This window comes from Chelmon rostratus, chromosome 1 (assembly GCF_017976325.1).
Source record: "Chelmon rostratus isolate fCheRos1 chromosome 1, fCheRos1.pri, whole genome shotgun sequence".
In the NCBI taxonomy this organism is placed as follows: Eukaryota; Metazoa; Chordata; class Actinopteri; order Chaetodontiformes; family Chaetodontidae; genus Chelmon; species Chelmon rostratus.
In genome coordinates, this window is record NC_055658.1 from 15312638 (window position 1) to 15339944 (window position 27307).

The 27307-nt window shown below is 40.1% G+C and overlaps 2 protein-coding genes across 6 annotated transcripts; both read right to left on the minus strand.

Annotated features, from left to right (window-relative positions):
- Window positions 1-239: 239 nt before the first annotated feature.
- Window positions 240-20417, minus strand: scube2 (signal peptide, CUB domain, EGF-like 2). Of its 4 annotated transcripts, none has more exons than XM_041936964.1 (23): window positions 20248-20417; window positions 19644-19760; window positions 19118-19243; window positions 18577-18711; window positions 17561-17686; window positions 17322-17438; window positions 15825-15914; window positions 15080-15196; window positions 14852-14974; window positions 14355-14471; window positions 14062-14184; window positions 13630-13746; window positions 12655-12744; window positions 12386-12508; window positions 11501-11668; window positions 10960-11166; window positions 6186-6356; window positions 4388-4555; window positions 3664-3825; window positions 3337-3534; window positions 2898-3050; window positions 2702-2781; window positions 240-2016 (listed from the first exon to the last, which is right to left on the minus strand). In XM_041936964.1, exons 1-23 carry the CDS (start codon window positions 20333-20335, stop codon window positions 1870-1872), a joined length of 3063 nt encoding a protein of 1020 aa, XP_041792898.1. In that variant the 5' UTR covers window positions 20336-20417; the 3' UTR covers window positions 240-1869. The 4 variants fall into 4 exon arrangements, with proteins under 4 accessions (XP_041792898.1, XP_041792986.1, XP_041792812.1 ...); XM_041937052.1 differs by having other exon boundaries at window positions 10960-11163; window positions 19644-19763; XM_041936878.1 differs by having other exon boundaries at window positions 19644-19763.
- A 1340-nt stretch (window positions 20418-21757) lies between these two features.
- Window positions 21758-26659, minus strand: sinhcafl (SIN3-HDAC complex associated factor, like). Of its 2 annotated transcripts, none has more exons than XM_041937245.1 (6): window positions 26614-26659; window positions 25350-25510; window positions 25080-25179; window positions 24867-24981; window positions 24046-24196; window positions 21758-23919 (listed from the first exon to the last, which is right to left on the minus strand). In XM_041937245.1, exons 2-6 carry the CDS (start codon window positions 25475-25477, stop codon window positions 23736-23738), a joined length of 678 nt encoding a protein of 225 aa, XP_041793179.1. In that variant the 5' UTR covers window positions 25478-25510; window positions 26614-26659; the 3' UTR covers window positions 21758-23735. The 2 variants fall into 2 exon arrangements, with proteins under 2 accessions (XP_041793179.1, XP_041793171.1); XM_041937237.1 differs by having other exon boundaries at window positions 24046-24199.
- Window positions 26660-27307: the final 648 nt, after the last annotated feature.

Genomic DNA, 27307 nt, shown 5'->3' on the forward strand with positions numbered 1-27307 from the left:
AAAAGTAACTTTAAATCAAAACCTGCTAGGGGTATGAATAATTTTGGCCTTGACTGTGTATAATATGTATAGTCATGTTGTTATAAGATATATAATAATAATAGTTGTAATGACATTATTTTGGCTTTATATTATGGAGTGATGGTTTACCTATATTAGGAATTGATTAGGTCTATTCATGATATTGTGTCTCATAAAGTTTATTCTGAATATTGGAGACCTACGACTGGAAACCAGTAGTAAGGACATTAAACTTTATTAATGGCCAGGAGGGATATTAAGCATTACAGGAGAACAAGAAATACCAGAGAAATACTGGATGTAGAAACAAGGTACAGAAACAACGTATACAAATAAAAAATAAAGTTACCCCAAACCAGTGAACATAAATGAAATGTATATACAAAAAATAGTGTGTTTTCCTAAGATTCCCAATCACATTATTGGGAAATGATACAAAAAGACTATCATACATGTCTAAAATGAGTTGCTCATGTACACATTTAGCTATAGCCAGACAGCAGTTCACGTCATTGTGGGTTTTCATACCTAAGTAAAAAGTGGAGCGTTATGTATTATGTCTAAATACCATCTTGCTGATGAGTACATCAAAACTTTATCTGGCCTAATAGAGTAGTATTGCTGTGTGTCTGTGACTGAAATGTGTGTCTGTGACTGAAACACAGCTTAAATAATTAAAAAGTCCTGTTTTGTGCTACAAAAAGGGAAAAAAAAGTGTGAAAAAGGAATAAAAACACAAACTAAGTTTCCTATCTTTATTTACAGTATATTAGATGTACAAAACCATAAAAAATATACATACATGTGTCATCTAAGACAGCTGAATAGCTCAATTCTATTTTACAGGACTTCTCATTTCTTTTCTGACCTCATATTGTTCTGTCTCTCAAACCGCTTCACTCCCAATTCTCTGCGTGTCTGCAGAGTGAACAGTTGTCTTTGGTTGCTAGTTCACAATACACAATGTATTGATGCATACTGGGGTCGTTTTGCTGAAGCAGATGATGTGTCATGAATGCGCTAAAGCCACTGTAAAGTTTTTTGGAAAACTGTGAAGGTTTTTCAGAAGAGTAGCGCTCATTCACGTTGGAACATCAAATACACGGGCCACCAGCAATTGCAGCACTGCTAAACTGTCAAAAATGTACGTAGTTGCTACAATACATTAACGTTTCACCTAAAACTTTTTACATCATATACAAAACATTCATCAGAATAATTGCTTTTGTGGTGCCACTACTCCTTTGGTAGTGCTAATGTTCCCGAGAAAACATTTGTGCTATATTTGTTCTGTCAGTTAACCTCTACCTGTGAAAGTAGCCTATGTTAAAACTAGATACACACCCTATATACAGTATCATTGACATTCAGTATATATCTGTTTGGTGAACATATTTGTTTTAATCATGATGCTATTAGCAAATGCCTCATAAAGCTGGCATGTATGGTATTTAGCAATATTCAACTACACAGACTGCCCTTTGGAGATGGTGACCTTAAACTCTGAAGCAGGGTGTAAAGTCATTACAATTCTTCTGTTGCCAATTGAAATCCAAATTTCCAAACAAAGTCTGAGGATGCCCATGTGAGTCTACACTCTGTACCGCTTTATCACAGATCATTGCTCCCTCTTAAAGCTCCAGTTCAAAGTCCACTTGCTTTGCTTGTCCACTTTCTATTCAGGATCAGTTTTATCAAGAGTGGAGTCCACTCTAGTATCGCTCCATGTGAAAACAGATAACTACAGAATATTCTTAAAGGGGTCAGTGGATAAAACAGATACTGTGGTCAGTATCTAATCTAGGTTGTTCAGAAAGTATCCAGAAACTGTGCAGCAACCAGACCATGCTAAGGGCGAAGGAATCTCAGGACTTTGGAACGCAGGAAGCGGATGAAAGACTTGGGGAACATTTCTCTTGATTCTTGCGCTGTGTAGTTGAAGAAGTTCTGCGGGTGAGCCAGCACATCAAACAACGCCTTCATGAGTTTCTTGTCCTGATGAGAGAATGTATTGCATTAATGAAAAGCAAAAGCATATGTTAAAATCAAGCGAGCAGCAGCCTGTATTTCCACAAGTCTCCAAAAGAGGGCGCTACATGCTAACTGGACGTCAGCACAGAAAAAAACAAAAACACGTACGCCATATAATTGTCAATGTAAATAATGCTTGTCATTGTTTGTTGCTTGCTATTGTTGCTTGTCTCTGCCGTCTGCTCTCGAATAAAGGCATAACATGTCCAGAAAATATTTAAAAATCATCTAAACCTGCTGCAAAACCCCTTTTTCTTTTTCTGATATTTATTTTTTTCCCTTCTCTTTGTGTATTTTTGTCTTTTTCTAGGTGTGGATATGGTGGGTATGGATGTCAGGATGTAGTGTTTTCTTGTTTTTATGTTCACCTTGCTTACTGAAAAGCACCAAAGAAAATATTTTAATAAATATATTGATTTGCGCTATTCATAGACAAAGCATTAAACACTTTTCTATTGATGTTAGTATGTTCTATTTAATTTAGGTGAGAATAATAGGTGCAAAAACAGATAAAGTGTCACATTACACAGGAAACACTGTAATATACATGTCTTCTTCACATTTCTCTGGCTGTCACTGTAGTGAATTTTCTGTCATACTCTGGTCCAAAGTTACAATACATGATGAAAAAACATTTGTATCTACATACCTTGAGAATTTCCTGGTGATTCTCAGAAGCGTATAATCTTCCATCTCTGACTATGTCTTCTATTAGTTCTTGGTAGTCCTCTGAAACAAATGAGGTCCATAAACATCTCATTAATGCAACCGATCAAATCAAATTTGCATAACACACTAAGGTAGCAGCGTCATAGTTATGTCAAGTACAAAACGTCTCTTCTTACCATCATATGTCACATATGGGACCTGGAAGCCTTTCCCACTGTTTCCCTCGTTGGACCTGAACTGTATCCAAAGCCTCTTGGAGCGGGAGGTGAATGCGATGGGACGCTCGTATGTCTGACAAGTCTCATAGGTTGTCACAGAGTTGGAGAGAGCTGTGAAAGTAGCACACAGGACGGCGTCTATAATTACCTTACAACATAAATGCTAGCAGTCTTTTGTAATTCCAGTAAGACAAATAAGATAATCACACATTATGTTGACTTGAGCTTGCCATGATCCCTACTGTAACTGCTATACGCCTAACCCAAACCTTAACCCAGCCTAAGCATATCCAACCAAAACAAATCTCATCCTTAAAATAATAGTGAACCTTGCGGTTTCTTTTTTGAAAATTAATTCACTCACACAAACACACACACACACAGAGTTAACACGTACAGCTTTTTCTCATTACTAGGTAGTCTCCGCACTCGTCCTCAATAGGCAGGTAGATCTCAGGGACGACGATAAGGATCCTGCGTTTGGGTGGAGGGTTTATGGTCCATGTGCACTCGACGTTAGCTGGGTAGTTCCCCGGGTAGTTGGGGGACTCAATGTAACCAGTGAAATCTCCCAGCTCTCCTCCGCACTGTCGGTCTGTAAAGGTACACAGGTGTTTCAAACTCTTTCTTTTTTGTCTCGGTGTAGCTGCTGTGAATTGTTGCTCCGCTTTTCTACGTGTACATGTTTCAGAGGGATTACCGTGTAAAGACATACAGTACGTACTTTTGCATTGCATGATGTTAGTGGAGCCATCAAAGTCAGTGGTGGTATTTCCAGGGCAGGCGACGCAGTAGTTCTGCCCGAACTCTCCTTGATACGTGCCCGTCGGACAGCGGATGCAGCGGTGTGTGCTGGTGTTGTAGTAATGTCCTGGAGAGCACTGGACTGCGGTAGCCAAGCACAGTGATAGAGGACAGTTTATGTAACGCTCCCAAAATTCACTGTTGGATTAAATGTTTGCATCTCTAATCTGGCTCTTTTTAATGATTTTACACATTGTGAAAGATTTGATGCTTATCATTCGGTTTAGAAAATCTGCTGTGTTGTGCTTAAAAAACAAATAGATTACACATAAAAATACTATGTCATGAAGCTAAAATCAAAAATTTTCCCTTAGTTCCTGAAATGTTGACATCTAGGTGCACAGTTTTAAACTGATTTGAGCTCCTAAATGTACAGACAGTACACCAGCTGCAGAGGGCGGCAAAGTTTCTGTCAACAGCCAAAAGAGCTCCATAGACTCAGCACCCACCATACTGTTGTGATGTCAAGAAAAAAATGATTAAAAAGAGAGTTCAAACACCCACAAACGTTTCACTGCATCTTTTAGGTTTGACAGGATTTTATACACTTTCTCAGCTCAAAAAGAACCATCTAACAATATTCTACCAAATATGAGGAACTTTACTAAACTAAACTGGGGTTATTAGGCTGTTCACTTGCACACCTTTGGTCTCACACTCCTGGAAGGCAACAGCAGCACTGCGCTTGGTCACCAGGTTCCCTCCACAAGGGAAGCAGGAGGTGCGCCCCACCTCTGGCTGGTACGTTCCCAGTGGACAGGGCAGGCAGGGGATGAAACCATCATGAGAGTACTGACCGGGTGGACACTGACCTGAACACACACAAGCATTTGGTCAGTCAGAGCGTGAACTGTTGGACACAGCAAAGTGTTCGCTGAATTTTATCTATTACAAAATATTTGACACTGGACCACTTGAATTCATTTAATTTCAAGGTTTCTTTGTTACATTTCATGTGAAATATGACAGAAAATATTCTCCCTTTCTATTGAGATAAGAACCTACTGCAAAGCTTAAGCAAACATTAATGGAATGACACCATGTTTTATCTCCAAGTGCACATAGTGTAACTTCTGAGTGACTAATAGTGGGTGCCAGTGGGAGTTTTCTGATAGCTCTTATTGTTTAGTCTGACGGAGGAGATGGGATCTGGGATTCAGCCACAAAGTGACTCTGATAACAGCACGGGACACCACCAAAACATGGTGGCTCCTTCAGCTTTTCTTCAGGAGTTCACCTTTTGAATTCAAATACATCTTCAACATCTGAGCTTGAGCGTCTTTGGCTTTACACAAAGCAGAACATCTGCCGGGGAGAGATCGTTATCGAGGCACCATCGCTTCCTGTGTGGCTCGTATTCACAAAACTGTTATCTGCATTTTGTGTCCTTCTGTGCCCTTATTGCCTTTCTGTTTTCCATTTATTTGTTCCTGATTTTACATTATATTTCGCATTTAGCCTATGCATTTTTGGCTTTTTTTGTTTCATTGGAAATACTGTTTCTCTTAAGTGCTGCACAATATAAACTATTGTTATTACCAACAGGAGGAAATTCTAAAAGCAAAAATTTTAAGCTTATTTTTCTTTTAAATAGGCAGAATAAACACAAACATATCTGTAATCTTTGAATAAGACAGACATTTTTGGAAAATCCACTCTCTTGCTGACAGGAGATCAATACCACTCTCTTTTCTGTACAGTAAATATGAAGCTACAGCCAGCAATCGGTTAGCTTAGCTTAGCACAAAGAGTGGAAAAAGTTGGAAAGAGTTAACCCTGCCCTGTCCTTTGGTAACAAAAGTCCACCTACCAGCACCTCTTAAGCTCCCTGCTCAACACAGTTATTCCTTTAATGGGTTTATATTTGTAATGCTCTGAATGTGATCATGGATGGAAATGTTTACAGTCAAGTGGTGAAAAACTGTGCAGACCCTTGATGACCCTTGATAACTACTCATAGCTCTTTTCCATACACATGTGCTGGCTTGGCCTGACTCGGTTTGCATCAGCCCAGTGTGACAACAATTTGCATTCAAGACAACAAGGCTACCCACTTGAAGGTGTGTCTTGTCTTGAGGCGACGTTTCAAAAGCAGCGCCCTTCTTAGCACAGTTTACTATTGCACTGTGCTAACGGTTTTTGGTAGCTCGCTATTTATCATCATGGATTTTGAGGGTGATGTTGAGTTTGCTTGGTATCTACTGCTTATTGATTGGAAAAACAGAAGATTGAAACTGAAATATCAATAAATATATGTTATCAATAAGAGGCAGTGGAGGCTATTTAAACATGTTGCTGAATCGTCCCTGAATGATGACGAAAGCCCAGGAGGTTACTGCCTTTTTTTCCTTCTAAGAGTTTTTTCCTGTTAAGTTTGTAAAACAATTTGAGGGACATTTGGGATTTTGAATTACATAAATAAAGCTGACTTGACTGTCTTACCTCCACACTCCGATATGTTTCGAGCCCCGACCACCTTGGAGACTTCTCTCCCTTCAGGTCCAGGACAGACCTCACAAGACATCTGTCCTTCCTCATCCTGATACGTTCCAGCTGGACACAACACACACCTTCCCTGATCCCCGTCGTAGTAAGTCCCGACACTGCAGCTCACTAACAAACAAGTGGAGAATGACACAAGTTTTAAGGTTATTAATTCAATTATTTACTTGTGGAAAGACTCATACACACATAGGTGCATCCCTGATTATACAGAGAGCAAAACAGAACTTAGGCCTGACAAGGTTGGCTGTTTGTCACATCTTTGAGAGCTGATCATTTTATCTTTGTGCTGTGGTGAGTTTGGAAAAAAAAAATCATGTTCCCTAAATACTTAAACACATCTTTTGTTCTCTCAAAAGGAGTACTGTGAAGTGTAATCAAGTTGAAACAAATTTAATTATTCAAGCCGGTGAAATCAATAATTTGCCTTACAAACTGAAAACAAACACTCAAGTTAAGACACCCAAAACAGACCGATGTGTCTGAGCTTGTAATTTACATCAAGTTCGCGGAAAGATCAGAGTCACAAAGCACTTGTATACAAAGTCTAGGGAAGACAGAAGACAATGTAAAATGCAGACATGAGTCAACAAATACAGCAGGATGCCCTGCGGCTACACATAATCAAACAGTCCTAACCACACTGTAGATTTACACTATAAATACAGTGGTTCAATTGCATGACAAGACCATTAAAGTAAAGTAACCCAGACTTAATCAGCTGCCTCTCAAGTGTAATCAAACAGGACCATGTACATACTTGAAATGGATAAACAGACTGAAGAGCATCCTTAACACATCAAAGGCATGAGCTGAGCCAGAACAATTTATCAATCTGTTGACAGATTTAAGAGTTTTACTTGCATGGTAATGAACATTACAAGTATGATCGACCTTGATGCAGTTTAACTCAGTATACTGCGCTATACATCACGGTGGAGAATGTAACAGCTAAGTTTAGTGGAGCTTTAAATGCTGCAACTGGGACTGATCTCACTAACTCTGCATTTTGTCAAGGCATCGTCGGACTGTTTATGACAAGTTATCTGGTGCCTTCTGTCAGACAAGCCTTACATGTCAGTGATATAACCTCTGCTACATAAGTACACATGAACAGTAACATGAAAGAACACATCATGCTTATTGATGCACCCACAAACTTTTACAATCCTTACACTGACAAAGAAAACTTAGGGCAAGTAACCAGGACAACTTGTGATAATTATTCACAAGATACAGTGACTGTTGTGTGTTTGGTGAACTTCTTAATATGGGTTTATATCAAAATTGAGAAAATATCAATGGAGTGAACCAGGCAGGACAAACACGTAGACCTTCCATACTGGCTTTAGGCTATGGCTGAACTGAACATAGTTATTGATGTAGAAACACGTTAATAATCCAATGTGTTCCAAAATTACATGGTCATAAAAGACAAAGTACTTACAAGAGTGTGTTTATGAGTTATGTCCCTCAGTTTGACATTTCATTGTGTATACACTAAAACAAAGTGTTTTACACATTACTCATGCTAAATGTGGTCTTATTAACTAAGTTGTCAAAACTTCACACAAAGAAAATGTAAAGAAAATCTAAGCTAGCACTCTGTTAAAGGATAGCATTTAACAATAAAATGATGGTATGGGTTAACCATTGGATAAAAAAAGTAATAAATGGAGCTTTTAATTGTTAATAGTAACATTATTACTTAAAATGTAAAAATATTTTCTTACTAATTGTTACTTGACATTGAAACTAATAGTGTTACATTACTATAGTACCACTACAAAGTGAAGCGTTGTGAGTCTTCTCTGGGCCACCAAAAGGCTGCATGATCCTTTACACACATACATACATAAATACAGCAAAATAAATGAATAATAAAGCATACAGTCATTCACATTAATTTAGATGCAACTCAAGGCACTCACACACACACTGTAAACAAATGTGTAGGGACACGTATGCTTCCAGAAAGCACAGCACTAAGCTTACAGTCAAAAACACTGAGACAAAAGAGCACCAACCCTCTCCACAGCTGCCTTTGTGCCCTACATCTGACACGTCCTAATACTTGATACGACACGGCTGTGCATCAGGGAGGAACTTTTAATACCACCATAAGCACCCTCACCTCTTTCAAAAGCAAACACAGAGTCAAAATCAAAGAGAGTATTTCCCTCTTATCTCACAAAAGTGCAACGGCTTGATTAAAGGGAACAACGCGCCGTTTTGCTTTGGTTCCTCCCATTCAGAGTGATGCCTGTAATTAATTTGGGAATTACGGTGTCTGTCTGATGGTCTTTAGAACTTTAAAATTGAAGCTGATCTCACACTAGTATAAATCAATTAAATCCCAGGCCTATAGCACAAAATGTACCTCAGTCAGTTGAAGCCTTTAAGCCGTCTATAAGTAGAGAAACCACTATCTCTAAAAACGCGACACACAAAAGCTTTAACATAGATCCATTATACATGGCTCAGCAAATTGTTCGATTTTCCTCTAAAGAAAGAAAATGTAATTCTCTCAAGAGCAGTTTATTTTTTGAAACCTATTGTTTATTCTGAAAGACCATGAGGAGCCATCATTGCATTGTCCCCTAACAGCTTTTATTTGACAGAGGGAAGCAGTGAGAGGAGAGAGAGAGTGAGAGTGAAAGAGAGAAAAAACCTTGAAGCCTTTCAAATGCAAAGAACGCTTCTATAGAGTCCTCGAATTGATGGCCCCAAAGAGGTTTAAAAGACCTTTCACCTCTATTCAAGTCCCCAGTCTTTGCCTACTTGATGACATAGGAAAACACTACGGTATCACAGTGGTAAGGAGCTGAACCCAATAAAAGGGGTCAGGTTTCTGAATCCCCCCATTCTGCTTGGCCCAATCACTGCTCGCGCCCATCAAGCAGAGGCCCAAACAACTGATGCTAATTGATTCCCATGGTGTGGCTGAAGTCAATTCTCTTTAGCAGTTTAGTGGCTGGGGGTCATGCAAAGTGGCCCCAGCTGGGGGGCAGGGGGGACACAGCACTCAAACTGCCATCTTGAATCAACAGCACTTCCTAAACATCTTCAATGTTAAAACAAACACACAAACAAGTCAAATAGATGTGGACACGCAGCAGTCATGGCATTTCTGGATCATTGTGATTGTTGACCTGTTCACACTTGTTTTACTTTTCATACAAATGTTTACTGATACAGTCACATGCTGAACAGTACAAATACACATCTGAACAACAAAATATTTACATAATTAATAAACTAAATCATCCATACAATGTATTTAAACAGAAACAATGTCCTGGAATAGAAAGCATTGCGACCAGTAACCAAAAATGAACTGCACAATCAGAAGAAAAACGCTTCAAAGAGTGCACGGAGGTGAAGGCATATTTTCTCCAAATGCACGGGAGCCTGTGTTGTCATCCCTCTGAGGCAGTGAGAACAAGCCTCAAATGGGGTTTTCAATGGAGTGGGCAAACTGAAAAGGACTAAACTGCTCTCTGAGCTAAGCCAGAGTGGGAGCTGGGGGAGGAGGGGAAAAATATAGCTCCTTTAAAGAGCTGGAGGTTAAGAAGAATGGCTTTCAGCCCCCTCCCTCCTCTCCCAAATTACATGTCTACACCCCTGCCATGGCCAATAGACTGCTTAATGTTGACCTGAAAGCATAGCGGGGGAGTTAAGGAATCAACACACTTAAGACCTGTGTTACTGAAAGATAGAAGTAATGACCAGGAGCAGTTTAGGTTTAAATCATGTCAGCACAGCTCAACAGCAGAAATGGCTTTGAAGTTAATGTTGAGGCCAAACAAATACAGTGTTACAGGGATGTATATGCAACATTGTCTCAAAGTGCAAAGACCTTGAAATGAATAATAACACATCAATAAGCCCTATTCTTCTGTGGTTAAACAGGGGGGAAACAAAAAGCTTAAACACACTTGAGGATTTGTATGAAGTTAGGTACTATAGCTCTGGGTCTATATCAGAAGTACATATATCGAACAAAACCATTTGAATAAATATTTAGACATCCCAACAGAAGACAGGCACCAGTTTGCTCTTACTGATATAGAGACAGCGTGCAGCAGGCAGCAAACTCACTGTGAGGCCCGAAATCAGGGGCTCACGGTCCCAACAGCCAGAGAAAACACATACCAGCCTTCAGCTCTCTACCACTGACAGTGTGCGGTCTTATTTAATGAACATGTTCTCCATCACAGCTTATATATAAAACCCAACCAAGAGGCAACAGCTACCAGGAGACCTGCCATCAGCCCTCAAGTTACAATCTTATCCCAGGGAGATGCTGGAAGATCTCACAGTTTGGAGGGCCAACAACAGTCTCTCTGTTCTTCTATGAGAGCTCGCTCTCCCCTCAAACTAGCTCATTACAGCATGTCTGCAAACCAAATATGGCACTCATCTGGCCAACACCTGCTCCAAATCCAATCATTAAACCAGCTTGTCTAAATATATCTCACTGGCATGGACCATTTCAATTGCTTAAAGACAGGACTATGAGTCTACTGTGTGTATAAGGCCTAGTCAGAGCTATTGCTGCTTTGTGTTAGGTGTGACAGAAGTAGTTGGATCTGTGCTCTTGAGAGATGAAAAGCATCAGTATTTCCAGTATAAGTGATGCCTGACTGAGTGGTCCATCTCCTGACCTTTGACATGTGTACAATAGAAAGTAATTACAAAAATCTCAACTCACCACATTTCCTGCCCACCAGCATCTGTCCTGCCACACAGTGTCCCGGCAGCTCAGCCGGCTGGCCCAGACTCTTGCCGAGCTCGTAGTCCGAACCGGCAAAGTGGAGGTGGAACTGTTCCCGGTTGATGGACTTCCTCAGGGTCCGGATGGTCTTCCTGAGCCTCTTCTCTGAGCGTCGGCGCACGCAGTTCAGGTCACAGCTCTCTGCTGAGAGAGGCACTTGATACCACAACTGTTTCCACAGCAATCTCCCACACCTATGGTAAAGTGTACACTCATGCCTGGATGCTTACCTAGACATTCACACAACTGCACCATCAAGTCTCAGGAAAGCCACCACATATAAAGAATTCAATGACATAAAACAAAAAAACTGCTCGGTTCTAAGACCCAGCCTAGAGCCCACCACCATAGCCAAGTCAAAACAGGAGATACTTTAACATTTTGTTTGTTTAGTGACGAACAGACAGCAGCGAAAGAAAGATGGAGAACAAGAAGCACAGGTTGCAGGCAGGCAGAGAGGAAGCGCAGAGAGACCAACCTGTTACCTCCTCTAGGTTCACATCCAGCTCAAACTCAGCTGTTATCGAGGAGACGTCCTCCTCGCCGGCCTTCCTGCCATGGCGGCTGCGCGTTCGCTGTCCGGACGAGGTGCAGCGCAGGCTCACGTAGCTGAACTGGACGTTTTCAGTGAAGAGGAACCTGCTATCTGTGGACATGGGAGACAACCCCCCCCCCAACGACCATGCCACAGCCAGCAGACACACAAACACACACACACAATTGCACAATTGTTAAAGAAGATCAAACAGTATCAGAAAGAGGAAACAAGTACTTGATGACGATCAATAATTTAATGTTGCTTCAGAGATTGTTTAAAACAATCTTTAAATGCAAGTAATTTGATCATTTTTTGTCATGTCGACTGGAAAGCTGAAAAAAGGATGTTATGTCACAGTGACAAGTTCCTTTATTTGAAACAATTATGTGCCCTTTCAGTGACTGTGAGGGATGTAAAAGACCATGCCGAAACCCTCTGGAGAAGCAAAATAATCCTACAATCGGAAACCCTTTTGATTGATGGCTAGGTCAGACCCAACTGAAAGCCATGCTACGGCTAATTACATCCTCCGCTGTCACTGCCAGACAAAGTGCTGCGCTGAGACATTCAAGACAGTGAAAACCACATCACTTTCCCCACAAATTTCTTTCACATTTGCCTTTGGTTTTTGGTTCACTTTGAAGCAGCCTTCAGGTCTGCTTTATCTTCTGAAGCTTGTGGGTTTACATGCTGGCAGTTCTTGGTAAACCCAAATTGTTTTTAACCAGTAACATGAAGGAGCTGTAATTTTAATCCTTGTCTACCTGTAATCTAAATCCTGTGTTTGGAGGCATTGTTTTGCTTGTTGTGTGGAAACCTCTGTACCTGAGTGTGCTGAGTTTAAACTCTCCTTGAGTTTCTCCTGACTTCGTTTTAAGTTGCATTTTGTGGTGCCAGACTTGAACGTGGCTGTGGTCTTAATGCGTGGAGCACTAGCGGTTTCTGGACCTGCGGGACAAAGAGACAGAAGACCATGTTATTTTGATCCACCTCCTTATCAAGTGAAAACAAGGAAAGCCTGAGTTGTTCCTGAGTTAATGTTTTGTGTGGCAGAGCGGAAAGATAGATGTAAATCTGTGAAGTTTTGTACTTGCCTAAGCAATACAAGCCGCTGTTGTTCTTTTGTGCGCCAGCCAGGCAGGGCAAAGGCATTCCACAGGTCACCGTGTAGGAATCTTCTGTCCCTGAAAACACACAAGAGGCCGTGACACACAGACCAACACAGACAAAAGTTAAGGCCACAAAGTCAAGTTGGAGAGAGCAAACAGGCAGCATGTAGGAACACGAAGAGTCCCTCTGCAGACTGATGTTGACGGCTGTTCACACAACGAGATCTAGAACAGCGAGACTTACTGACTAATTGCGTTTCCATCAGGGTTAGCATTCTTTTAGCTATTTAGCCTAGCAAACATGTAGTAGAAGTTTCTGTTCTTATTATTAACCAAACGGTCCACACTGAGGCCTTATTGTTTGCTATTGTTTGCAGAGCTCTACTGAAGTCCATTCACCCCTGGCAATGCTTCAAAATAACAGCCAGTGCTATTGCTACATCTATTGATGCTGCCTCTAACACCAAATTTTCCCAGCTGGGGATTAATAAATTTGATCTTATCTTATCTTAAACCAAAGATGGATAGAAAATTAGTGTTAGTGGCAAGGTCAAAAACTGAATGGATTAGTCAACATTTTCCGCCTTCCAGCAGCCACCTCCTTGCATCATGCCTGGTAGTTTTTGTTACTGGTTTTGGTCCAATTCTTTAGCAAATGTAAATACTGTTTAGGCTGGTGAATTGTTTGGACATAAATTTGGACATTTTCTGGAATTTTAATTTGCAGAATCTATGAGACACTGCAAGAGTGAAACAAAGTGCAGCAAATGGGAGAAGAACAGTGAAAACACAGCAATACTTTTATCTCATAAACAATAAAAGTAGGAACATTTGCAGGAGTGTAGGACAGTGACTCCTATGTTACGCAAGAGTGTATGTACAGTATTTTGGCTGGTCAGCTTTGGCTCATGAGAGGAAAATGTTAAAAAAAGAATATGGATCTGCAGCCAACCAACTCACCACTGCTGATATGAACTTGGGACTGGCATGTCAGGAAGCAGCGGTCCCCTCCCTCCTGCTTACTACAGTTCAAGGTAGGTTTAGAGGGGGGGTTTGCAGGTGGTAAACCCTCAGCCTCTAGATAGAAATCACAACAAAACTTCAAGGTAAAAATGAACAACTTTTGACTGGAACATGACGGAAGAGGCACAAAAAAAAGTCCAACATCCTATGAGCACCAACAGCATTGTAGCATTTTGGATGTTTTATACAAGCACAAGAAAACCAAGTGACAGAGAATTAAAGAGAAAAAAGAGAACAGAATTCAAAGTATCTCCTGTTTTTGTCCCCCAAGTTTTAGTTCAAAATGTGGGATGTCAGACAATTTTCAAAGAGACAAAACAACAGCACTCAACAGACGTGCCTCTCATATAGGAGGAGGCGCTGGCTTACCAATGCAGTCCTTTTTGTTCCAGTGCAGCTTATAGCCAGGATGGCAAAAGCATTCAAATCCACCCATGGTGTTCTCACAACCCTGCTCGCAACCGCCATTGTTTACACTGCATTCATTTATATCTGAGAGAAAAATGGAAAATCATTATTACAATTAAAGGGTCCATTTTTCCAACACAATAAGCAAGTACTCACTTTTGGATGCTTTTTGGCTCAACACCTCTCTAAATTAAGCACTTGTGCGTTATGCTCAAGTTGTTATGTGAAGCTCCCTTCAACCAACGTAGACTCACCTCCGCAGTGGGCCAGTCCATACATGGTGTAGCCTTTGTTGCACAGACACTGAAAACCTCCAGGGGAGTTCACACAAGTGTGATCACATGTCCGCTCAAAAAAGCACTCATCTATATCTGTAATCAAAATCAGGCAGATGACATAATAGCAGGGCAGTCAGTTGCAATCTTCATCGGGAGGGATTTCCCACCCACAGACACACATTTGCATTTGATCCTGAATTTTCCCACTCAGTGAAATGTGACACACATAGTGTGCTACATAAGGTGAAATAGCATTGGCTTTTGATAGTAATTACAGATAAAAAGATGGCAGTGTTTCATTGAGACGTCTTAAATTTAATTGTCGTTGCATCAGGTCAGCACCATTAAAAGCATAGTCTGTGATCTAAATGCTTGATAAAAGTGTAGCTCCGTTATCAAAACAAAAACGCAAGAAATGAAGCTCCTGTGACTCTCATACTAATTGTCAGGTACTTTCAATACACCATCCCTACCTTGACAAGAACGTTCATCTGTCAGCAGCTTGAAGCCTTTTCTGCAGTTGCACTCAAAGCTGCCGATGGTGTTCCTGCAGAAGTGTTCACAACCGCCATTGTGAAGCTCACACTCATCGATATCTGTGGGAAGCAGGCAACACTTTAGCAAGGCTTCCAATACAAATCCAATAAGATAAATCTGCGTTTCAATAGATTGCTAGGCTTTCTGTGGACTGGCGGTCTGACCTTTGCATGTTTTTCCATCCGGCTGCAGCGTGAAGCCGACGGGGCAGCTGCAGCGTACGCCTGTGGATGTGTCTTTACAGGTGCAGTCGCACCCCCCATTGTTCAACGCACAGGTTTCTGAAATTACAGCACACAAAGTGGTTGTGTGTGAATGACCTTCCTCCTCATGAAAAACACTGTTATTTCTAAATGTCAGATACTAGATCGTTAGTAAAACAGAAGCTTGATTTTCTGAACAGATATAATATGCTTTGCATGGTGCACAGTTGTATGTTTGGATGTAGAGTAGACCCAGACCAAGGTTTGCACATCTAGGCTGATCATAACAAAATGCATTATTTACAACCCGGGACAAGAGTCCCAGAGCTCATGTGCTAGCCATGTACTTGGTAAAGTGCCAAAGATATAATGTTTTACATGTACTGAGTAACCCAGAATCACACAACTGATAAATACTAACTCTACAAGAAAAGATTCACACTCTGCTCTATCCAAATGGAGGGAAAACGCGAAATCTACCACACTGTCACAAAAGCATATTTTTCACAGGGGAAACTGGGGGCGAGGAAGAGAGTGTGTAGTCATTTCACAGTTTGCTCAAAAGTCTGAGGAATGCATCAGTTTACTAGACATTAGTTCTCTCCACTCTTTAACACCCCCAACTGGTTCCTGGCAGCTCAACACGCCATCAAGTAAAACACAATTTCAAGCTGTTAGCATCTGAATGTAGCAGTGTAATTTTTACCCATTAACAGTCTTCGTTTGACTCGTTTGTCCACCTCAGTGAAGGATGTTGCGTTGTGGTCTGAGGACTCGGTGGTGGCCTCATCTCGTTCTGTCACACACAAAACAAATCATTAATAGAGTACGAATTGGCACACAAAATCACTTCCTTTATTAAATAAAAGAGGCAATGTGACCTTTCTACTGACTTCAGCTGTGGGCGTTTGTGTCGGTCACCTTTCAGTGAGCAGATGCATGTTTACACTTGAGATATTCAGCCTGTAGGAGCTTGGCATGTGTCAGATAACACACCAGATCAGTAAAATGAATCTGGAGACAACATTGTAGTGATACGTCTGGACCTCACACACACAGCTCCTGGAGGGAGAGATATTACCCAATATCTGATCCTTATCCTTCATAACCATTGTGTGGAAAAATGCACACTGCCTAACAGGGGACCTGACAGAGAGATGTTTCCAGTTACTGTGTTTTCATCCAGATAGCCTCCGCATTACTGAAATCCAACACACTGTAAGCTGCATCTGGAATGGGCACTCCTTGAGCTGAGATTTAGTTTTGCAATATTCTGAAAGGAAATTACAATAAAAACGAGAACCCAAAACATGAATCATACCAGTGTCATCCTCATCCTGTTTATATACAGTATATATGTAAAAACAACCAGTCACTGATGGACGGTTGTGGTTCATGTGCCAAGAAATATGAAAGACACACTGAAAACTACTTTAACAAGTAGTTTTCACGTGCAGTTTTCGAGTTTTGTTTTTCCTATTGTAGCTTTAAGGTTGTTAAAATCTTTTTAAACACTTTCAGATAGTATAATGTACATTATATGCTTCTTTCAGCTCTTAATTGAAGCTAATATACAACGTTGTAAACAAAATTCAACTTCAAACTCAGGACTCCGTTTGACAATTGACAATAAAATCTTCACTCAAGGTCCAGTCGCCAACTTTTTCCAGAGCTTTCAACCACATCTGACAGTCTTGCTAAGGTACGTCATACACTAAGAAAAATAGCTGGCAAGTGGACCTTGAGTTAAAAACTTTTTTTTAAAAGATTAGTTTTTTATAGTTGCATCATTACATCCAGTTGAAATGCTCAAGACGTCTTGTTTATCTTTGTTTCAACATTTTAAATACATTTCCCCCAAATTCAGTATGACATATTATATATTTTATTAACCTCTGGGTACTTTTAGAAAGCGCAATGATGTTGTGTGAGTTTGAACAATATTTAGCTACATAGCGCGAGTTTGAAATTACTGAACTTCAGGCAAGTCATTTATTTAAAGGACAATAAATTGCAACACCCATCAGAGTATTAAGATGTACCTTTAAAGGGGAGTTTTACAAATGGTTTAAAGACAGCAGAAATGCACAGAACAGATGTGTATTAGTGTACAACTTTAGCAGTCTGACAGCAGCACTGTGTCTTACAGGGTTTTATATTCACTGTGTTAAGCAACAAGTGAGTCTACAAACAGTGTGCTTACCTACACATGACCTCTTGTCAGGTTGCAGGGTGTACCTGACATGACACCTGCATATGGGGCCGTTCTCCGTGTCTTCACAGGTGTGCTGACAGCCTCCGTTGCCGTGGTTACAAGTTACTGTAGGGTCAACAACATGCAACCATAAGACATTAAATCAGTGCAACATTTGAAGCCAACAGTTTATACGTGACTTGGTAGGGGAATAGTGTTAAGCTAGCTTCATGCCATTTAGCACGTACAGATGCAGCCTCTCTGGTTCCTGGCCAGCTCGAACCCTGGACGACACTCACAGGCCACACCTCCTTTGGGTGTCTCTTTGCAGATGTGGGCGCAGCCGTGCTCCTTATTCATACAGTTGAGGCCCTCTGGGATAGAAAGAGGGCGAGAGGTACACAATGAAACTCTCCTACAGTGACTGACCGGTTACACACAAAGGCACACATACTAAGAGATTAGTCTGGCATCCTCAAAGACATTGATTGTTCTCACGCCTTACACAATCCAAAAACATAGACCACTGTGTTCTTTTTAGCACTTCAAGAGAGAGAAAGAAAAGTCAGTAAGCAGACTACAAGTTGCTCAAAAGTCCATTCCCTGAAAACAAAGTTCTGCAAACCCTTCTACCACCTACAACATACTTAATAATGCTTTGAGCAGAAAAATGAGCTGAAGCACCATTTATATCGATGGGTCACAGATGAGTGGACAGGTCCACGGGATTTAAAAGGGTTGTCAAGACCCAATGGAGTGGAAAGTACTTGCATTTAAGTTGACTTCAGTGAAGAAGACAAAATAAAGGCACTTCAGACTAATCTGTGACACAGATGACATAGACCTGAGTGTTGCAGTTATTAACTCATTTTGTTCTCTGGGACACAGAGAGCCTTTTCCCACAGCATGTTGCCGCTGCAGATAAAAGCTCAGCGACGGGAGCCATCTTGAACCTGTCACCCCTCATTGTGCTGCTACTCTTAGATTTGTATGTGAATATTAGAGAATCTGCTACACATTTCTGTCTTTTTACACAGCTTAATACAATTAGCAGACACAAGCATACGCAAACCCACAAACAAATAATACAAACTCAAAAAACTTGTTCATAAAATTTCACTTCCTCCAGACATTTTAAAATGCATTTCAATTTGTGGAAGTGCAACAGAATCCTTTCAATAATTCTGAATTGTACTTCAGGTGCAGTACATCGGTGTTGGCATGACTGCAATTTGCAGAACAAGTGTGCATGTTGTACACTCACCCACAGAGCGGTGGATGCATGTGTGCTGGTTGTCGCTGAGGAAGAAGCCCTCCTTGCAGCGGCACTCATAGCTGCCCATAATGTTGACACAAGTGTGTTGGCACCCACCATTGTTGAACTTGCATTCATCCACATCTACAGGACAGTGGATTGATTGCATTGATTAACAGTCTTTACAGAACTCTGTAAAAGGTATGTGTTATGTCACAAATGAGTTTTCACAAAAGAGCTTACACAAACCAAATAACGCTGTTTTTCCAGTGCTTATAAACACTGCACATGGAAATAAAGCTTTAACAAATCAAATTTCTGACATAAATATTTATAAATCTTTTAAATCACTGCATGAACAAGACTAAAACTGTTTGTGCTCGACTACATTTTAAATCCAAAGACAGCTCAAATAAAGATGTCTGAGTGAGTGTGAGAAACTTCACATACAGCCCACACAAACATGAACTCTTCACCATCAGAGCTGATGATCCAAGCTCTCTGTCTATCACAAAAGGTTATTTATTTAGGGGTTTAAAGCTGATCTTACCGAGACAGTTATGTCCATCATGTGCCAAATTGAATCCGTCATAACAAGTGCAGCGATAATTGCCTGGTATATTGTTGCACTCGTGTACGCAGCCACCATTGTGCTCCAAGTCGCATTCATCGATGTCTGAGAAAAAAAACACCACATAATGTTCGCCTACTGATGAAAAAGTTAAATTCAAAACATGTTATTCTTTAAAAGTAAGAAAAAGAATTTGAGAGCAATATGAGGCTGCATAGTTTATCTTAAAGAAATATAGGGAGAATAAAGTAGCAGCATTAACAGATATCACAAATGACATGCCCCTACAGAAATAATTACACCACAATATCTTAAAAGAATGTTGTGATATGGTAATTACAAAGATACAAAAAATACAGACATATATAACCTATCCAGATGTCACTCTGCCTTAAAATATGTGCCTAAACATCCAAATTCTGTGATCCCACTACGACACTCAGGTAGTTTTAGCAACCAGGTATGACTGTGAACCAAACATCTCAACAAACAAGAGACACATTACCTTCGCAGTGTTTTCCATCTCCTTTAAAGCCTGCTTTACACGTGCACTTGTATGAGCCTTGGGTAGTCTGACAAATTGCATCAATGTGACAGCCATCACTTCCCTCAGCACATGGATCTGCTGAAATCCATATGGGTCTTAGAGGTCATGATTACCAAAACACATTCAAATGGGCTAATAAGCACAATAGTATGACATTAAGCATATATACACTTTTAAGTTTGTTATGATTTGTGAGAATATTCTAAAGAAGACGGAAAGAAAACTCTGATTTAACTTACAAACACTGAAACAAAAAGCTCCCTAATAATAGTAGTATCCAACAGCAGACCATTTGAAAAATCCAGTGAAAACTAACCTGAGAGTTAATAAGGTATATACAAACAAAAACTCATTCCACAAGCTTCTGCATACAAAAAGCAGATAAATTCCCACAGCAACAGTCAAATGTAAATACACAAACACAATTAGAAAGAAAGAAAATGTTAAAGTCACCAGTGGGGAAACAACAAGAGCGCACTCCTGAAAGCGTGCGTAAAGTAGCACTCTCCGCGCCTGGAAAACACAACACACACACAGGCACACACACTCACTACGGTCCCACCTCGAATCTCTGGAAGCGCTGTGCTTTGGCGACTATTTAACAAGAGCAAAAACAAACAAAAGTCCCTTGCAGCCCAAATAGCTCCCATGGTGATATGATCCAAGTTTAGAGGTCTTCTCAAAGGGACGCGTACGCACTGAAGTCGTGACCGAGCGTCCGCCTCATTTTCATTCTAGCCTGTCAATCTGCTTCACAAGGGGCTTTTGAAAAGAGAAAGGAGTGAGTAAGTGAGAGAGTGTGTGTGTCTGTGTGTGCGTGTGTGTATGTGTGTTTGAGAGAGCGAGGATGAGGGCGTGCGTGCGCGTGCTCGTGAGAGTGAAAAAAAACGGTTGAGAAGCTGAGCGTCAAGTCAGTCAGATAGCCAGTGCGAAACCGGAAGTACAAACGCTTTGCCTAAAACGATCCATAATCAGATCGCTGAGGAGGCTTTTATTTCGAAAGCTTTTATCGGAAATCCGCTGGCAAAACTGACGAGATTGAGTTCTTTTATAATCTCAACTCTGTAAACATGGCCTTCAGCGGCTTTTTAAGTCGACCGTGGCAAACCTCTGTGATGAAAAGACCGAATACACCTAAGACTCTCTCATAATATGCCGTCAATGGCGGCTGGTTAGCTAACTTAGCTGTCTTCTTGCTGACTAGCTTGTCCTGGAAGAGAACCGTTAGCCAAACAACGTGGTTGCTAGGCAACACACGTTTATCCGTTCTAATTTACAATGGCTTCGACAGCGACTCAGCAGTTGAAAACTGAGGGACCTTCAGTTTCATGATTATTTTGTTAGCCTAACGTTACATTATGGCGCAAAATGAAAAATCTTACATCAAATACAAAGAAAAAGACAGCTAGCGTTGAACACATACCGCTTTGCTCTGTTATAAAAGGTATGTAACTGTTCAAATAAATTCTTATTTTGTAATAATAAATAATTATTTTCTAATCTGTAACTATTTTGAAAGCTGGAAAAAACTCTCCAATACAAAGTAATACATACTGGATTCGACCTTCACAGCAGTCACAACTCTTCAACAGGGTTCAGCTTTGTTCTGCCAGTGTGTCCATGTATTTCATTGCAGTCATTCCCAGGTTTTACACCTTAAACATATCATGCGACCAATCAGATTCTGTGAGGACTGCTATAGTAAAGTTATTGTTTACTATTTTGATCGCTATTACCAATGTTTAATGAAGTTTTCAACAGTCAAGATGTGTAACCTCATATAAATGTTATGGGAGATTTTGTTTTGGGTGGCCATTGTTTGCAACGGCTTACAAGGTATGTCAATACGCCCTGTAAAAAAGTTTGATATGTACTTGTTCCTTATCGGATCACAGAGTGTGAACCAACTCAATTATGACTCGAACACAGAAAACTCAGATGACCAAAGCAAACGCTCTCACACCGGTGTCCTAAATGTACTTAATTAACCTCGTTGATCAAAAACGTCCACATAGGTCTCGTGCGCCACCTACCGGTGCACCTAAATATCACAAGCACACTTTTTCCTCTTTCCTCTTTTTTTTATTACAATACAGATCTACTTTGTGTTACAGTATACAAAAAAGCATGAAGAAACATCTACATTGCATGTTCAAAGGAAGTGCACAAAATCAATAACAGATTCTCTGAAAGACTACACCAGTTATCAAAAATTCAGTAAAAAAAAAGTTCTGCAATAAATAAGTATAAATTACATGATAATCATAATGAAAAGGTCAGGTAATTCAATTAAGGCACATCTCAAATCCCAAAATGTACCTCGCAAAAACAATATGGCAACTCCCTAAGGACAAAAACAAGCTTATTTTCCCAGCTTAAAAAGGGAGCAGCATTTCTCCTTTTAATGAGAATCATAAAACATGTTCAGCAATTAACTACCCTGCCGCAGAAAAATGTATATATTAAGCAACTTTACAGAGCATTTCCTGTCAATTCATGAAGTTTGAGACTGGCTACAATAATGCAGAAAAAAAAAGCAACCGTTTACACTGCAGTATTAATTTGAGACAGAGTATGCACCATGGCTACAACTGTGCAATCTGAGCAGTTTAACATGACATACACAAGAAATGAGAATTATGATTAAGAGTGGAACAATTATTGCTGAAATAATGGATGCTTTTTACAAGACAATTTGGTTGAATAAGGATCACTTTACACTATATTAGCAAAAGTGACAGAAAGCCCCAGAGCACTTCTCACATTCAAAACGTCTGCATAGTTTGAACTTTGACAATTGCTTCTGAAGATAAATCACAGCAATGGCAATCATACATTTTCTCTAACAGCATTTTTCTTCGCAAAAATGTAGAGTAACAGTTAAACATGTGTCATGTGTTTCCTGTATGTTCAGCTTCTGACCACTGCGTGTCTCTAGCAATCGAACAGGTGAGGAATATTGGAGGTCACTGATGCAACAACTATGCATCTAGTGTTCCCTGCAGTTTACACATATTTCTGAACACAGCATAGGCTACAGCTTTTCATGCCTGTAGAGAAATGCGTCTGAGAAAATTAGATGTGACAATGTGCTAAAACTTAACTGTCTTAGTGTAAAAATACATATTTCAGCACCTTTCAGACACACAAAAACATTTCTTTTTACAGAAGTAGTGGTTTGCCATTCTGTAATCTAAAAGATTTGGATGTACCAAGAGCCAAAACACTGTATTTACAAAATCCATTTTAAAAAACATTTGCTTTACAACATGCATTGCCATTTCATTGGAGGCTGTACAAAAGAAATAAATAAATCAATGCTGCCATTCCTAAAAGCAGAGGAATGTACTGCATGCATGGAGTGTTTCAAACTTGTGGCATGCCTAAGCTTTGAAAATGTTGAGATTATTCATTCTCATCTATGCGCGCACACATGCACGCGCACAAACACATTAAAAGCTCATTAAATCTGAACAGTTGTCCTAATGATGCCTGGTGTAAGCAACATCCATTTGTGCACTACAAATCCTACAGACTCCCACCTTTGCACGCATGGAGCAAAAGAAGAAAGAAAAAAAAAAAGACAAAACATACAGCAACATGTTGAAGGGCCACTCCAACACACACAAAACAAGCTGGTAATAGAATAGCTGGTGTCTTTCATATGCACACTTACAATTTGAGAAATCATGAAAAAAATAGAACAGTCTTGATGTGTACGAAAAGGTGACAAAATATATACAAAATGGTGATCACTTAATACAAAATAACCAAAAATAATTCTGAGCCTCAACAAAAATTTCATCCTCGTCCTATAAATAACACTAATGCCCATAGTAAGTTTTTTTTTAATCATTTTGCTTTCTATAAAAAAAAGAAAATCAACTCTATACAAACATTAAAAAATACCCATACAAAAAGGAATATTACATATAAAAGGAACATCTAACTAACAGATAATTGGAGGAGTGGAAATGGGGAGGTCTGCCACTGGAGACAAATCCAGGCAGATGCCATGGATAACCCTACAGGGGGATTCAACAAGAGCAATCACCAGGTTTCTTTCACGTCGTCTGGGAGCTGTGGAGGAAGTGTGTCTGGAAGGTGTGTGGCCACTTGCGTGGACACCAGTGTCTTCTGTTTTTTGGAACTGCAACAGGGTTTGAAGAGTCGAGGATCAATAATCACCTCTCCAAAGCGGCCCTTATAGACAATCCCACAGCACACCTTTTGTCTAAAAAGGGAAACGAAAAATGGATGACAGACAACCCTTTAAATTCATTCCATTAAAAAGGCACAAAACAGTTTAATAAAACTGTCCCACCATGTTGTCAAACACTAAGCCATTTCAGCAGCTTACCTTTTCCAGTACAAACGGTCCAAGAAAGAGAAGATGGAGGGAGTCGAGCGTCTTTGTTTGGACTCGATGTCTGAGCCATCGTCTGACTGGTTGCTGTAACTGGGGGACTGCGCAGGAGACACACTGGAGGTTGTGCTGTGGGCGTCTGAGTCTGCTTGGAAAACAAATAAACGTCATCAAATTCATTTGGTAAATTGCCAAACTGACTTAAAGTTTTAACAATTTCTTTCTAACCATGATTTTAAGCAGAACAGATACAATAATGAGATGGGAATTCACAACAGTCTCAATATTTTGGGAAATGTTTAGCTTTTAAGAAAGTATAGTGAAACAAATGCTACATTCGAACAAGGGCAACAACTACCAATTATGGTCATTATCAACTAATTTGCTGATTCTTGTTAATTGTCTGGTCTATATAATCTCAGAAAATAGTGAAAAAGTCCTTATATTCACATTAGAGAGGCTGGAATCGGTAGATTGACATTTTTCCTTTACACAGAAATTTTAAAGCAATTTATAAATCATAAATAGTTGGCAAATCGTTTTCTCAATATTGGCAATTTAATCATGCCCTAACCCAAAGAGCCACAAGATGCTGCTAAACAGTCATTTTTAATCAGGCTGTTGGTTTAGGCTGAGAGGAAACCTTGATGGACTGAGTGAAATTGCATGTAATTGTATGACTGTGATATTAAGATGTTTTTTTGAGCATGCTACACGCTTTTACTTTAAGTTGTCTGACGGGCTCTAAATCAAATGTTACAAGACTAATCTCTCAAGGCAAGTAAATTACCAGTTAGTATTTTTAAACAACTTACTTTGTCTCTTTAATTTGTGAAGCTTCTTTAGCTTGCTTTTCTTCTTCCCGTCACTGTTCTTGATCTTCTTGGGTTTTGTCATCTTGAAACCTGGCCCCGCTCTGGCATCCACCACCTGAGTCAGGTGAAGGCAAAAACATCAAGTCCATTTAAAGCTGCAGCATGACAACAAGACAGATACGATTCTCACTGCTGTCCTCAGACATCACTTACATGGTTCCAGTTCTTCTTGGAGCCATTAGGCAGCTTCTTCCACCTCTTCACCAGTAACACACAGGCATTGCAAATGTCTCCAACACGATCTTCTGACAGCCTTAAATAAATAAATAAATGAAGGGAGCACGCAAAGACCGTTAGAACCCTCATTGTTAAAGTTTAACACCTTGGTGCCTTAATTCAATCTCTAGTCACATGCAAACTGGAAAAAATAGACAAATTAACATACTATGTACACGCACAACATGAATGAATGAGAGCTTTTACCCAAAACAGAGTCTGAACGTCTCCTCATATCGGCTGCTGTCTGTGAAGCGTGAACTGGAGGACTTGGTCTTGCAGATGCAACAGCCGTCGTTACTCCGGTAGATCTTTGACTTGTGAAAGCCAAACATAGTCTAGTTGTTGGTCGGGGTTATGGCAAAAACCTGAAACGGAGACCACAGATCGTTGATTGTCCCAGTGAGAAGCACCGTGAATGCGTGCAGACACTTGTGCTTTCTACTACCGAGGGGGCGGTCCCTACACGCACACACGCAGATATAAGCAAGCCATTCTTAACCCATAATTTGAACATATCCTGTATGAAAATCACCTGTTAGGTAGAAGGTCATTCTATATACACAGCACGAACAGCCGAAAAAGCAGAACTAAGTTTGGCTAAAGCAACAACATCCTAACTCCTTCGGAATTTAAAGCTAATTCGCGGGAACACCGAAACACAAAAAAACAGACAACACTGACATTACACTAACGTTATAACCTGATGTTGGTTGTGTTGTCAAAGAAACTAAACACAAAAAAGCATTAATGTTAAATTTGACACAGCAGGGACTGATATAAAGCTCCCAAACTTCCAAGCACTCCGCACGGTTAACGTTAGGTGAGCTGCAGAAGCGTTACACCCACAACATAACGTTTTACCGTGCTTAACTGACGTCAATGTTACTTTTCTGAGCACTGGTAAATACACAGGAAACTTTGCAAATTTCCAAGCGCAAAGACAATGAAAACAGTTAATGCAGGACACTCTTCAGTTGTGGATTTGTCTACAGCGAAAACTCGGAACAAAAAGCGGGCAGCAGCGCTTTCTGAAGTGAAGAAACAAAAAGCTACCGGGCTATTCGTTGAATTATATGTAACACGCGTGTCTAGCAAAACACAATTATCAACATGGTACAATTCGTGTATATTGTCAAGATTTTAACAAAATACAAAAAGTTGCGCTGAAACCATCCTTCCCTTTAAATACTAACTTTTGCCCGCTAGAGCGCCAAATATGGCTCATTGTTGTTAGCTCTTAGCATGCTAGCTAGCCGACTCAGCTACCATTACCACGCCACGCTCTCGTTCACTTCCACGTTATCCTATTGTCGAATCGGTTAGTCTTTGTACATTTAGCTCGCAACAACTGCAAACGCACACGTCAGGTTACGACTACAACGCATTACGATCAGTCTATTCACACATAACAAATCGGTAAATTTTCACAAATGTAATTTCTGTACAAGAGAAATAACAATGCACTTACTGAACAAAAACTTTGAATCTTCGCCGTATTCTTTTCACAAACTGCGCATGCTCTTACTACTAATGCATACAGCTGTCCATTAGAATATCATTAGAATAAAAAGCCGGAATGAAAGGGCTGACCGTACAATGACCATATAAGGAATGCAACCGTTGGGTTTGAACCTGGATTCAACCAATCGCTGCTATTCTCGCGTACTCCTCAGAAGACATGAATGATGGGAGGCGTAGTGAAAGAGCGGGAGATCGCTGTGCCGTCACAGTTGTTACTGGCCTTCTTTTAAAACTCAAAATCCCATAAACCACCTGGCCCAAGGCTTTAAAGAAAAACAGCCATTTGACATGGCGGGAAGAGTTTGTTGACATTTTCGCAGCTGAGAAAGCACATTCGCAGAGAAAATAAATCTATCGATGAACATCGTGTGAACGGTAATACAATAAAATCACTGCTGTATTACTTTTCAACTATGATCAGATGGGGAATTCAGTGTCACAATGTTAATATTTTGGGATATTGTTTTCACTAAATATAGAGTTTGGATTACACTTCATAACAATTATTTTCATTATCCATTAAGATGCATATTATTGCCATCATTTAATGAATGGTTTCGTCTGTAAAACATGAAAGAATAATAAATCATTATCTCCCCAAACCCTTGTTTACCTATTCAGTCCAGAAGCCAAAGGTATTC

Bases quoted from the DNA above. Each gene is read 5' to 3' on its own strand.
- sinhcafl (XM_041937237.1), bottom strand. From the start codon at position 25,477: ATGTTTGGCTTTCACAAGTCAAAGATCTACCGGAGTAACGACGGCTGT. The intron at 24,200-24,866 runs GTAAGTTGTTTA...TTGTTTTCCAAG, and splicing joins TCACAAATTAAAGAGACAAA to CAGACTCAGACGCCCACAGC. The intron at 23,920-24,045 runs GTAAGCTGCTGA...TTCCCTTTTTAG, and splicing joins GACCGTTTGTACTGGAAAAG to ACAAAAGGTGTGCTGTGGGA.
- scube2 (XM_041936878.1), bottom strand. From the start codon at position 20,335: ATGGGAGCTATTTGGGCTGCAAGGGACTTTTGTTTGTTTTTGCTCTTG. The intron at 15,197-15,824 runs GTAAAAATTACA...CTGTAATTTCAG, and splicing joins CAAACGAAGACTGTTAATGG to AAACCTGTGCGTTGAACAAT. The intron at 11,669-12,385 runs GTACAGAGGTTT...CCATGTCCACAG, and splicing joins TTTAAACTCAGCACACTCAG to ATAGCAGGTTCCTCTTCACT.